The 13619-nt window shown below is 30.4% G+C and overlaps 3 protein-coding genes across 3 annotated transcripts; all 3 read left to right on the top strand.

Annotated features, from left to right (window-relative positions):
- LOC128954783 (uncharacterized) lies at positions 1 to 1295 on the top strand. Its single transcript, XM_054300383.1, has 2 exons — positions 1 to 72; positions 145 to 1295. The coding sequence occupies exons 1-2, from the start codon at positions 27 to 29 to the stop codon at positions 1293 to 1295; spliced, it is 1197 nt and encodes a 398-aa protein (XP_054156358.1). The 5' UTR covers positions 1 to 26.
- Positions 1296 to 3711: 2416 nt separating this feature from the next.
- LOC128954703 (histone-lysine N-methyltransferase SETMAR-like) lies at positions 3712 to 4734 on the top strand. The gene has a single exon (XM_054300300.1). The coding sequence runs from the start codon at positions 3712 to 3714 to the stop codon at positions 4732 to 4734; it is 1023 nt and encodes a 340-aa protein (XP_054156275.1).
- Positions 4735 to 12373: 7639 nt separating this feature from the next.
- Positions 12374 to 13264, top strand: LOC128954786 (probable autophagy-related protein 17). Its single transcript, XM_054300386.1, has 2 exons — positions 12374 to 12428; positions 12580 to 13264. The coding sequence occupies exons 1-2, from the start codon at positions 12383 to 12385 to the stop codon at positions 13197 to 13199; spliced, it is 666 nt and encodes a 221-aa protein (XP_054156361.1). The 5' UTR covers positions 12374 to 12382; the 3' UTR covers positions 13200 to 13264.
- The last annotated feature ends 355 nt before the right edge of the window (positions 13265 to 13619 follow it).

Raw genomic sequence — 13619 nt, 5'->3', positions numbered from 1 at the left:
AACAAAACAAATAAAAAATATTTAAAATGAAATTTCTAGTCTTCGGTGTCCTATTACTGACTGTGACCTACGGTATGCTATTTTTTGTAAACTATTTTACTGAATATATTTATTAACAAAAAATATTACTTAATATTTCTATAGTTTGTGAGTCGGCATCAATCGGAAGYCGATCTCTCGATGACGACGTCAAGAAGCAGATCCTAACCCAGGTATCCAATCTGTTAGATCAGGCGCGCAATGCCATCGACACACTCAAGAAGAGCGGCAAATCTGAATTAAGACACGGACTCGAAAAGGCTATTGAATTGGCAAAGAGTATCAATGATAAACTCAAAGCTCTTAATCCAACCACAGAAGTCGGTAAATCCATATTCAAAGGCGTGTCAGTCATAGCTTCAGAGGCTGTAGTCTGGTTGGAATCGGAGCTCAAGAAAGTTCCGCCAATGGATGACATCAACGACGATATCAAAGATTTGGTACTCAAACAAGTCAGCGATAGTATCGATCAAACGCGTAAAGCAATCGATGATTTGAAAAAGTCTGGTAAACCAGAGCTCATTAACGGACTCAAGAAAACTATTGCTTTCGTTCAGGACATTGAAAAACAATTACAAGACTTGAAGCCAACCACTAATATCGGTAAAGCATTGTTAGAAGGAATCCAAAAGTTGGCCACAATTGGTGAGAATGCTCTACAAAATGAATTGAAGAATATTCCTCCATTCGAAAGCCGATCCCTCGATGATGATGTCAAGAAGCAGATCTTAGCCCAGGTATCCAATCTGTTAGATCAGGCGCGCACTGCCATCGACACACTCAAGAAGAGCGGCAAATCTGAACTAAAACATGGACTCGAAAARGCCATTGAATTGGCAAAGAGTATCAATGATAAACTCAAAGCTCTTAATCCAACCACAGAAGTCGGTAAATCCATATTCAAAGGCGTGTCAGTCATAGCTCAGGAAGCAGTAGTCTGGTTGGAGTCCGAGTTGAAGAAAGTTCCGCCAATGAATGACATCAACGACGATATCAAAGATCTCGTACTCAAACAAGTCAGTGATAGTATCGATCAGACTCGCAAAGCCATCGATGATTTGAAAAAGTCTGGTAAACCAGAGCTCATTAACGGACTCAAGAAGACTATTGCTTTCGTTCAGGACATTGAAAAACAATTACAAGACTTGAAGCCAACCACTAATATCGGTAAAGCATTGTTAGAAGGAATYCAAAAGTTGGCCACAATTGGTGAGAATGCCCTACAAAATGAATTGAAAAAAATTCCTCCACAATAGACAACAATTGTTATCAATAATTATAAATTATTTGTACAATAAAATTGTACTTTAAATTAGTTTTTTTTAAATATAAATAAATAAAAAATTTGTTAAATACTATTTACTAAAGTTATTACAGTATTTTGTTAGTATTAATAAATAGAATGTAACTAAAMTTTTATAATATCTAATAATTYATTAATTTAAGTAAAAATTACCGAAATAATTTAATATTATTTTTAGTATTAATTTATTATTATTTAATAATTTGTATAAAATCTTTTAAATACTTGAAATATACTTATTTCAGTATTATCAAATATATTTAAACAACTAATATAAATTAATTTGTTAATTGGTATATATTAATTTCTATTAACTAATTAATCTCTATTATATTAGAAAATTATTTTTTTTAAATAATTATAATTATTTATATTRAAAATWATTTTTATTATAGAATTGAATGTCAAATGTTGAAAAATATTTATTTATAATAAATTTTACAAAACATAATAAATTCAAATAATTATAAAATGTTTAACAATAAAATTTTGTGATATAAACTGTTTTWTCTYAGTTTTTTCAATAAACAAAAATAGATATAACATATAATTCTACTAATAATTATAAAATATTTTTTTTCTATAAATCTAAGCTAAAAAATATATGTAATTTAGATAAAATATTAATATAATAATTTTTATATTTATACATATSTTTAATATACTGTATTATTAGCAATAGTAAAGTATTTATATAATATTATACTTTATTATCTATTATTATACTATATTTTTAAATAATTTAAAAACTACAAAAATTAACAATAATTTAAATGTATTAATATTTTTAACAATATTTAAATAGTATTCATATATCCAAAGATAAATTGCTATAATTTTTAAAAATATTTATAAAATATATATTTATATTAACTATCGATTAAAACATTAATTTGTTGTCTTTATATTTGTCGTCTTCTTCATTATCATTGTCTGAATGCCATTCAAAGTCACCATTGGTTTCGTGATCAGCGCCTTCATAGTCATCCGGCAATAGTTTGTGATAGAAATCTTCGCCCACACGATAACAGACAACTCTTTGGTCTGTCAAGAATTGAGCCGTAGATCTTAGAGTATGATTGTAGTCATAAAAAACTAAATCAGCGWTAATGACACCCGAACTGTCCTTCTCTACSGTTCCCAATGTCATCGGAAACTCACGAATCAAGTGTTWAAACGATTGTATGGTTTTTGGACCCCACTCTGGACTATCGCCTCTCGGCTTTATCTTTGGCAGTCGGCATTCAAAACAAAACGACTGACCAATGTTTGCTCCGGTAATTTCATTGGTCGATTGCCGCAAGTTTGCCATCGAGGACACCACTTCTAAGTTACCGTAATCAACAACCAATACACAGACGRCTCTATCATTGTTGGTGAACATAATCYGYTGRATACTACATCGACACCACTTTTGATGAATTGTTGAATAAACAAACAGTTGTTTGACCGGTAGTGATGTCGTCGACACTTAACTGACGACTAATGTCTAGTAGACACTGAATGGACGCACTTATTAAWTGACARGTATTTTTAATATCCATTTTATTACATACAGTATAGTCATCACTGATGCAATCATTGMTTGAAATGGTTGGTCATCGGACTTAAATCGACAGTAAAACTGTTCGGGATTTTCCACATACATAACGACTATCTGCTCGCCAGACATATCGGACAACTCTAGCGGACATTTCATAAYTGTTTTGTCGGGTATCTCATGATTGCCGYCACTGCTGTTGGCCAATGGTTTTATTGAATTTTTTTTTGTTAGTTTCTTTAATTTCCATTGAAAACTAAAGACAACAACAATAGTGTCGTTGCCAACGATGACAACTATTTTGTAAATTTTATTGTTTTAAATTTGTTTATAATATATTTTGATTGACTTTTATAAGGCTAAATTGAAACGGGGTGTCGACACCAACAACAACAAAATTATTTAATACTATTTCGAAATTGGATAAAAAAATTMATACAAATTAAAAATAAAWTTTGCGATAAATGTCTGGTTAGTMGAAACTTGGATGAGATTTAGATTAGATTTTATAGTAAACASAATATCCGTTTCAATTAGWTTATCGAAGTAATAGTCTGTCCGATATTATCACAAAATAAATTATGATTATATTTTTCAATACAAACTTATAATTTTTTAAAAATAATTATCTTTATAAATCAAGTATAAAATTATTAAATATAAGCATTATACAACAAGTAATGTCCATTTTAAAACAACAAACTTTACGTTATTACTGTAAAGCGGGTATTAGTGTAAACAAAGTTTTTTGTTGTTATTTGAATAAATTGATTACCAGTCTTCAAATTTAATTGTCATTTGTTTTGATATCTATTGTGATTTACCAATGATGGCCGTTTCCGCGAATGACATCCATATCCGACACATCATGTTATTTGATTTTCGCGGTGGATTAAGTGCTGCGGAGACCGCTCGACATATCAATGGCGTGTATCCTGAAGTGGTCACCGATAGGACTGTACGGCGATGGTTTCAAAGATTCGGAAGCGGTAACTTTGATTTGGAAGACAAACAAAGACCCGGTGCATCACCAAAGATATCCGAGGATAATCTGGCAAAAATGATTGAAGAAAATCCAAAGTTGACATGTCAAGAGTTGGCCAACATATTTGACTTGCATTACAACACAGTTTTGAGTCATTTGCATTCAATTGGCAAAAGATACAGAGCCGGGAAATGGACACCACATGAATTGACACCCGAACAAAAAACATATCGTGTTACTGTCTGCGAATCTTTGCTTTTACGTAACAACAATTTGGCATTTCTTGACCGAATTGTAACTGGTGATGAGAAGTGGTGTCTATACATCAATGTCACCCGAAAAGGTCAATGGTTAAGCAAAGGAGAAAAGACAGTTCCGACTCCAAGAGCAGATTTGCACCAAAAAAAGGTTATGCTTTGTGTTTGGTGGAATATTAAGGGTATTGTTCACTGGGAACTGTTGAATGTTGGCCAAACCGTAAACTCGGACCTCTATTGTCAACAATTAGAAAGAGTCAAGTCTTCTCTGACTAAATTGTGGCCAGCATTGGTCAACAGAAAAGGTGTTATCTTTCATCACGATAATGCCAGACCACATGTCGCAAATATTACCCGAGAAAAACTAAAGGAGTTTGGATGGGAAGTCATGCTTCACCCACCGTATAGCCCAGATATTGCTCCAACTGATTACCATCTGTTTTTGGCTCTTCAAAATTATTTGGACGATAATCGCTTCCAAAACAAAGATGAGGTCGAAAATGCCATCAAAATATTTTTTGCCAAAAAAGAGCAGAAGACATATTTGGAAGCCATTGAAGTTACCCACACGTTGGGCAAGAATTATCGAAACTGGTGGCGAATATTATGATAATTAATCATTTGTAGTTTTTGAATAAATTAACTTTAAAATTTGTTATAATTTCGGACAGTTTCAATTGTATAATGCTTATATTTATTAAAATATATGGGTAATCTATAACATTGATATTCATTTTTATACATAACGATAAATACAGTAAAATAAAAATAATATGTAATCTAATAAATGTACAATTTTGATTTTATATAATTTACAATATTTTTAATCAATTGAAAATATGTCTATATCTCTATTATATTACAGTRYAATTTTACTATMAATAAATTAAATATTTCTGTTAATTATAATTACTTTTAGRAAAAATAATTTTTATTAAAGAATTAGATGTCAAATATTGAAAAKTATTTACTTATAATAAAAAWTTTTTCTTCTTATATTTTACAAAACAATAAATACAAATAATTATATAATTTTTAACAATATAGTAATAAAATTTTGTGAAATAGACAGTTATTTTTCAATAAACAATTTTAATAATACCATATATCATGTGAACACAATTTTGGACAAYTAAGCCGTTTCTATAGTTGGAAAATTTTTATAGTATAAAATCATTGCWGAAATRATTTTTATATTAATAATAATAATGTYTTATGTCTTTAAATCAATATTAATTAGTGTCCAACTCGTGTGAGCGAACACAATGGTCAGCCCTAGCGATAGCTATGAGTCGCCCAGTAATACACTTTTGAATTGTTTTGTAAACATACATACAATCAAATCAAAAAGTTATTACAACTTATAATGAGAAAACTCGATAGACTTTGCTATTATGCGCCGATAATACGTGTAGTAAATTATAAYCWATTATTATTTWTTAAAATTATAAAATTCCAGAAATTTGCAAAACAGKGGTTTAGTATCTAGGCTAATTAAGAGAAAGGTCAGTGACATATTTTTAGAATCCTTATTGATTATAGATATCAAATCAAAGCTTTGGGATATACATGGGGTCAAAGGGTCATTGTATGGTATAATGAATATAGCAGTAAATACTGTACTATACTATACTGTAATATACACTATACTAATAGGATTATAATAAATTAAATAAATAATAAATAGTAAATAAAAATAAGGAAATAAAGGTATGCTAAATTAGTTAAAATATAATCTATTATATAAAGAAATGTTCATTCAATAAGTCATATATCTCACAAATAATGAATTTATTTAAATTATCAACTGAAGTATTGGTAAGCAAAGAGAGGTGCAAAATATGGCTAAATCAAGTCGGACTTTTGGTCATATCGAACGGCATGGCCTGTACGCAATTCAAAAAGGAAATGACATTTGTAGCCTATAATGGAAGGGGTAGGTTTCGGTGCTAACGGAGCCACGCAAAGGTAAAGGTAGCCGATCCATAAATGTGGAAAAAAGGGACTTTTCGAGAATGTCGAGGTACTATATAATTTATAATTAAATGATTTAAATTAATAATTATTTTTGTTTTTTATTAGGTCTGTGTTGTCCAGGTCATTCGGGTCAAATTGATGAATGTAAAGTTGGCATACGGAAATACAATGTCTGTTGGTATGCTGGACAGTGAGACGGGACATTATCGGCTTGAGTTGTGTCCTGATAACGTATGTGACAGAGACACACATCGATACCACTAATTCAAAAACATGTGACACCTGGTACCGAAATCCACACCGTCTGTTGGAAAGCATACGCATCATTACCCAATAAGGTTCATCCACAAAACTGTCAATCACTAATACAATTTTGTTGACGCAGATACCGGCGATCACACTGAAGCAATTGAGGGCACTTGGAAACACTTCAAAGAACATTTGACAAAATATGGTTTAAAATCAGAGGATATTGCGATGCATATGTGCAAGTTTCTATGAAGTCGCGAATTTCGTCGGCAAAACATAGATCAGTTTGATGAATTGAAGGCATAAAACAARTATCCATCTGAACTAATTTAATTCAATAATACTGTATATATAAATATTTATAATTTAGGTTTAGTTTGCGAGAGCCTTGATCAGGTTAGGTAACGCGCCGAACGCTGATAGTTTCTCCCCATAACATTTTACCTTTCATTTCCGGTCAATGATATTTGGTATATAAACTCACTACCATCTAAGCTTTTCCATTTTCCTTTCCCTTACATACCCAACCCCTGACATTTGCAAAATCTTGATTAAAATCTATTAGGGTATTTGATTCTGGATCATTAACAGAGTATTAATTGTAAAATGTTTTGATGAAGTTTAAAAACACGTGACAATATTTTTAATGAATTGTAAAATATTTATATGTATTTCTATAAAATTATCGATTAAAACTATAATTTGTAGTCTTCTTCATCATTGTCTGAATGCCAATCAAAGTCACCATTAGTTTCGTGATCAGCGCCTTCATAGTCATCCGGCAATAGTTTGTGATTCAAATCTTCGCCCACACGATAACAGACAACTCTTTGGTCTGTCAAGAATTGAGCCGTAGATCTTAGAGTATGTTTGTTATCAAAAAATACTAAATCAGCGATAATGACACCCGAACTGTCCTTCTCTACGGTTCCCAATGTCATCCGAAACATACGAATCAAGTCTTTAAACGATTGTATATCTTTTGTTTGCTCCGGTAATTTCATTGGTCGATTGCCGTAAGTTGGCCATCGACGACACCACTTCTACGTTACCGTAATCAACAACCAATACACGGACGGCTCTATCATTGTTGGTGAACATAATCTGTTGAATACGACATCGACACCACTTTTGATGAATTGTCGAATAAACCAATAGTTGTTGTCCTGGACTGATGTCGTCGACACTTAACGGACGCCGTCCACAAGTGTATTGTTGAGATATTTACGGCTTTTGCTAGCGATGGCCATTGTGTTTAAGCATCGAACATATGAGTTGACAACATATAAAAACAAATTTTAAAATTTAAAATATATTTTTCTTAAAAGCTAACTTATAATAATAAACTGAGTTAACAAATCAATTGTTTTCAATGTTTTATTATAGAATTTATTAAAAAGATAATTTTTCGTTTTTGATAACAAAGCATATTTAAATTTAACTATATTTTCATCAAAATTATATTATTAAATTGTCAAAACAAGTGCTCATAAATAAAAACAATTGTATACTAATTTTAGTCGCGTTCCTATTGCAGATCCCTTATGTCATTTCGGGCATCGACTTGAAACTTGCATTGTCAAAATATTTTACTACATAGTATTATATACTAAATTTTACTTAAATAATAGGAATAAATAGTTAGGTGTATAGTAAATTTTATAAATATATAATATTAAATAGGAAGTTAATATACAAATATAATCCATATATATATATAGATTTGTATTTTTCACGAATTCCTGAAAGGAATACGTATATGAATTCTAAAAGTCTGTCCGTCTGTCCGTCTGTCCGTCTGTCCGTCTGTCCGTCTGTCTGTCCCACATAGATTAGTGGTTCGAATCCAGACTCTGCTACAAAATTTTTTTTGATTTTTTTTATTTTATTTTTTTATAAAGCATAAAAAATGAGCTATGGGATAAGTATTGAAATTTTGATATTTCATCAGGAACATAGAGAAAATGGCGTCTAAAAATTAAAAAAAAATTTTTTTTTTTTTACGAATTCCTGAAAGGAATACGTATATGCATTCTAAAAGTCTGTCTGTCTGTCCGTCTGTCTGTCTGTCTGTCCCACGAGGACATAGGTTCGAATCCAGGCTCCGCTACAAAATTTTTTTTTGATTTTTTTTGATTTTTTTCTTGATTTTTTTCCTTTTTAAGTTAAGGAATTCGTGTGGAAATGCTTTTAAAGCATTCTCAACTGGTATTAATTATTTATTTTAAAAATGAATTTATTTAAATTATCAGCAGAAGTGTTGATTACTAAAGAGAATTTTATTGAATGGCTTAATCGTAAAGAGCTTCTAGTCATTACCGATAGTAGGGCTTGTTCTCATTGCAAAAGGGAAATGACATTTGAAGCTGACAACGGATGGGAACGATTTCGTTGCCGGAGATCACATAATCCCGGATAAATCTGTTGATTTCAGTGGCAAGTGATTTTTTTAATATGTAAAAATGCATCCGCGAAAAGTCATACAATTGGCACATTGCTTTGCTGCAGGCTTTAATTAGCCGTAAACAATGAGAGAGACGGGAGTGACACTGTCTTCAATTAGTTCAAATACTGAACAGAAATATTTTAAAAAAATGTATTACCCTTATAATTAGGTTAGGTTAGGTTAGGTTAGGTTAGGTTAGGTTAGGTAACGTAGACGTAGACGTAGACTAATACATTTATTTTTCAGGTTTGCATGTGTCAATTGAATTTGGATTCTAATAATCGCTGTAAAGATTAACGAGTGTAAGTTTGGCAAATGAAAGTATAATGTCGGACGCATTTGTGAAGGCGATTTGTGATAGATATTTGGTATTCTCGATAGTGAGACCGGTAATTATCAGTTAGAATTGTGTCCCGACTGAAAGCTTGATAGAAATACACTGATCGCTTTAATTAAAAAGCATGTGGCACCGGGAACTGAAATCCACATCGATTGTTGGAAAACCTATAATTTTGTTATAACCCTGAAACAGGTGCACATACACACGCTATTGAAGGGAACTGGAAGCACATAAGTAACGACAATCTGCTCGCCGGACATATCGGACAACACGAGCGGACATTTGACAAGTGTTTTCCCGGACATCTTATGATTGCCGACAGCGCTGTTGGCCGTTGTGTTTATGAGTTGACACAAATAAGTTGATAAATCACATGTTATCAACAAAAAATAACAATAGAAAATCAAAATTATAACTTTCAAAATAGTTAGCATCAAAGCTACTAAACTGAATGAATAATAACTGAAATTGATTTCAATGTTTTATTGCATTTTTTGTTTGTTTGTTTGTTTTTGTGAATTTCCAATGAAATCTATGGGATTAGTAAAACATTAAAGTATACCGCAATTTCATTACTATGAAAAACAGTATTATTACTAATATACAGTACTGATGACAATTAATTAGGATATAAATAATTAGTTAACTTTTTTTTTTGCTTAAATTTATATTTAAATTATTTTTTTTGCAGATATTAATATTATATTTATAAATAATTATTACAATTTATAAAAATATTGGCAATAAGTAATGACTATAATATAACGTATACGCCGACGGTATTTAAAAAAAAAATATAAATATTTTTATAAATTGTAATAATTATTAATAAATAATATTAAAAACCGACGGCGTATACGGTATATTACATTCATTACATTGGACGTTAAGGGACGCCAATTGGCAATTGTTGTTATCATTGATATCCAATCGGATCCATCAGATTGATGGACAAAGACAACAACAACAGCGTCGTTGCCAATGATGACAACTATTCTGTAGATTTGGTTTTTTTAAAATTTGTTTACAATATATTTTGACTGACTTTTATAAGGTTAAGTTGAAACGGAATGTCAATACCAACAAAAAATCTGATATTATTTCCTACAAATTAAAAAAAAAAGTTTTACGACAAATGTCTGGTTAGTCGAAACTTGGATGAGATTTAGATTAGATTTTATAGTAAACATAATATCCGTTTCAATTAGTTTATCGAAGTTATAGTCTGTCGGATATTATATACACTATATTTTATAGTAAATAAACCTAAAAACTGCCAATAAATTTATATAATTAGGATATACAATACATAAGTATGTGTTATAATAAGGGTTTTAAGAAAGTAAATGCCTGCCCTGGCAATGCCCAAATAGATGCCATAAATGCCTGCCAATTTAAATTGCTAAAAAGCAACTGTATTTATAAAAATAATGTAATTTAGTATTTTAACGTGTTAATTAAATTTACAATTCATTTACTTATTTCCAATGATATTACCTTTTAATTTAAAGGTATACAAAACAAAAATACAAGAAAATATATTATAAAAACAATGTTTTATAAATAAATTAATAATATAAAATTAAAATAATAGGTCTCACCACCTGAAAATAGATGCCCAGTGCATGGCAGACATTTGGCAAAATTGTCATCTATTGTTTATGCCTACCATTTTTAAAACCCTGGTTATACTAGTCCTCTACTGACTCGACAATACAGTCGTTCAGATCCCAGGCCTTACAACAGAAAGACTTTTCTGCATTATTGCCGCTTTTCTTGCCGTTTGTTCGCCAAACCTGACGAACGGTTGTCACACACGATATGTAATCTATGGATCAGTTTCTGTATGCGAACATTACGGCCGATAATGACACCCGAACTGTCCTTCTCTACGGTTCCCAATGTCATCCGAAACTCTCGAATCAAGTCTTTAAACGATTGTATAGCTTTTGGACCCCACTCTGGACTATCGCCTCTCGGCTTTATCTTTGGCAGTCGGCATTCAAAACAAAACGACTGACCATTGTTTGCTCCGGTAATTTCATTGGTCGATTGACGCAAGTTGGCCACCGAAGACACCACTTCTACGTTACCGTAATCAACAACCAATACACRGACGGCTCTATCATTGTTGGTKAACATAATCTGTTGAATACGACATCGACACCATTGTTGATGAATTGTTGAATAAACCAACAGTTGTTGTCCGGGACTGATGTCGTCGACACTTAACGGCCGACTAATGTCTAGTGGACGCTGAATATGTCGATCGATTGCTGCAATGGTTGGTCATCGGCATTAAGTCTACAGTAAAAGSGTTCGGGATTTTCGACATACATAACGACTACCGGCTCGTCGGACATATCGGACAAATCAATTGGACATTTCACAAGTGTTTTGTTGGGGGTCTTACAGCTTCCGCCAGCGCTGTTGGCCATTGTGTTTATTTAGTGGACACAACTATCAATTGAAATTAAGTAATTTAAAAAGTGAAATCAAATTAGTTGTTCAAAAAAAATTACAAACTTTAAAATAATTAGCAAAATCAGTATTAAATTGATTGTATAATAATAACTCACAATTAATTTCAATGTTTTATAATATTTTTTTTGTGTATATTTTCAATGTATTAGTAAAACATAAAAGTATAGCGAAATTCATTATTATGTAAATGTTTTGGTTTAAATTATTTAATTGCAATTATGTTTAGATTTTTTAAATTTTATATTTAAAAAAAACATTTACATGTCTATAAATATTTATTTTTATCTATACACCAACGTATAGATCAATGTTGCTATTAATAAAAGCGATACAAATCAATAAAAAAAACAACAACAAAAATAATTTATTGATTTAAATAAAAACAAATTGAAATCAAAAAAAAATAAATAAATAAATAGTTATTGGTTTCAATGTTATGTTTGATTTTGTTTTGTTTTATAATAAATCCTATTTTTAATGCCTATTGAAATTGGTTATACATTACATTACTGGAAAAAATCACCAGGTGCCATTATAGGAAAATTAGAAAAATTTCACAATTTATATAAAAATTTATATATTATCCTCAAAATCCATATGGGAAATAAATTTAGTATTTTTATTATCAATATATTATATAATAGTTATTATTAAGGTATATATACAGTATATATATTGTCTTAATAAACTCAAAGTCAATATATTATAGAAAATATTGAATACAATTCAAATTCAATCATAAAATAAAACTAAACAAAAAAAATGAAAATCATTTTATTTGACGTCTTATTAATGACTATGGCTTACGGTATGATAAACAATATGATTCAATTCAATTCAATAAATTATATTTTTAAACAAAAAACAAATATGTTGTTATCAACTAATATGATATATTGACCACAAATTTATAATTTTTTTTTAAAAAAAATTCACATAAAAATTTCTATAATAATTAGTTTGTAAGTCGGCATCGCTAGAGACTAGTAGTTCATCACCAAAACAACAGAGTCAAGACTTCAAGAAGCAGGTCCTGCCACAGGTTACCAATATTTTAGATGAAGTACACAATGCTATCCAAACGTTGAAGAAAAGCGGCAAATCTGGTCTAAGACACGACCTGCTGAAGGCTATTGAACTGTCAAAGAGTATCAATGATAAACTGATGGCATTTAATCCGGTCACCGATATCGGCAAAACTGTATTCAAATCAATGTCAATCATATTTGAGGAAACTGGCCATTATTTTAAGTCGGAGTTGAAAAAACTATCACCGAATGATAATTATAACAACAACAACAACAACGATGATAATAAAAATCATGTAATCAAACAGATTAGCAATAGTATAGATGATACCAGAAAAACCATCGATGACTATCAAAAGACTGATAAAATATCCGATTTGATTAACGGACTCAAGAAAACAGCTGATTTTGATAGAGATATTGTAAAACAATTGCAAGACGTGGACCTAACCAGTGATATCGGCAAAAAATTGTTGAAAGATATTGAAAAGTTGGCCACAATTTGTAAGATTAGCATTGAAAATGAATTGAAGAATATTCCTCCGAAATAAACAAACAAACAAATAACTAACTGTCGACACTATTATACCCAGGGTTGCTAAAGGTTTTCGTTTTCAGGGGGGTATAGGGGGGGGGGTAAAATGGCAAAATTTTCGAAAAAGCTTGGGGAGGTATAGGGGGGGGGTGAACATTTTTTATTGCATTTTTAAACGACAATTTATACCTGTAATTATATGGTTATCTATTATCAATAAAAAATAATAATAATAATGTCATAAATATTGTATTTTTAATTAAATATAATTATTTTTAAAAAAAAATAATTTATAAGTATTTGTATTATTAATATTTTTCAATTATTATTAATAATAATGGATTTTTTTATATATAATAGATAACCATATAATTACAGTACTATAATGTGTGTAATTTATAGACAATAAATTTCTATAAATAATTATCTATTAAAA

Source organism: Oppia nitens, unplaced genomic scaffold, assembly GCF_028296485.1.
Source record: "Oppia nitens isolate AA-2021 unplaced genomic scaffold, nextdenovo-longstitch-racon4-pilon3 scaffold29_pilon_pilon_pilon, whole genome shotgun sequence".
Lineage (NCBI taxonomy): Eukaryota > Metazoa > Arthropoda > Arachnida > Sarcoptiformes > Oppiidae > Oppia > Oppia nitens.
Note: the sequence above shows the minus strand (reverse complement) of the source record. Positions and strands in the feature narration are given on the sequence as shown.

Bases quoted from the DNA above. Each gene is read 5' to 3' on its own strand.
- LOC128954703 (XM_054300300.1), top strand. From the start codon at position 3,712: ATGGCCGTTTCCGCGAATGACATCCATATCCGACACATCATGTTATTT.
- LOC128954786 (XM_054300386.1), top strand. From the start codon at position 12,383: ATGAAAATCATTTTATTTGACGTCTTATTAATGACTATGGCTTACG. The intron at 12,429-12,579 runs GTATGATAAACA...TATAATAATTAG, and splicing joins ATTAATGACTATGGCTTACG to TTTGTAAGTCGGCATCGCTA.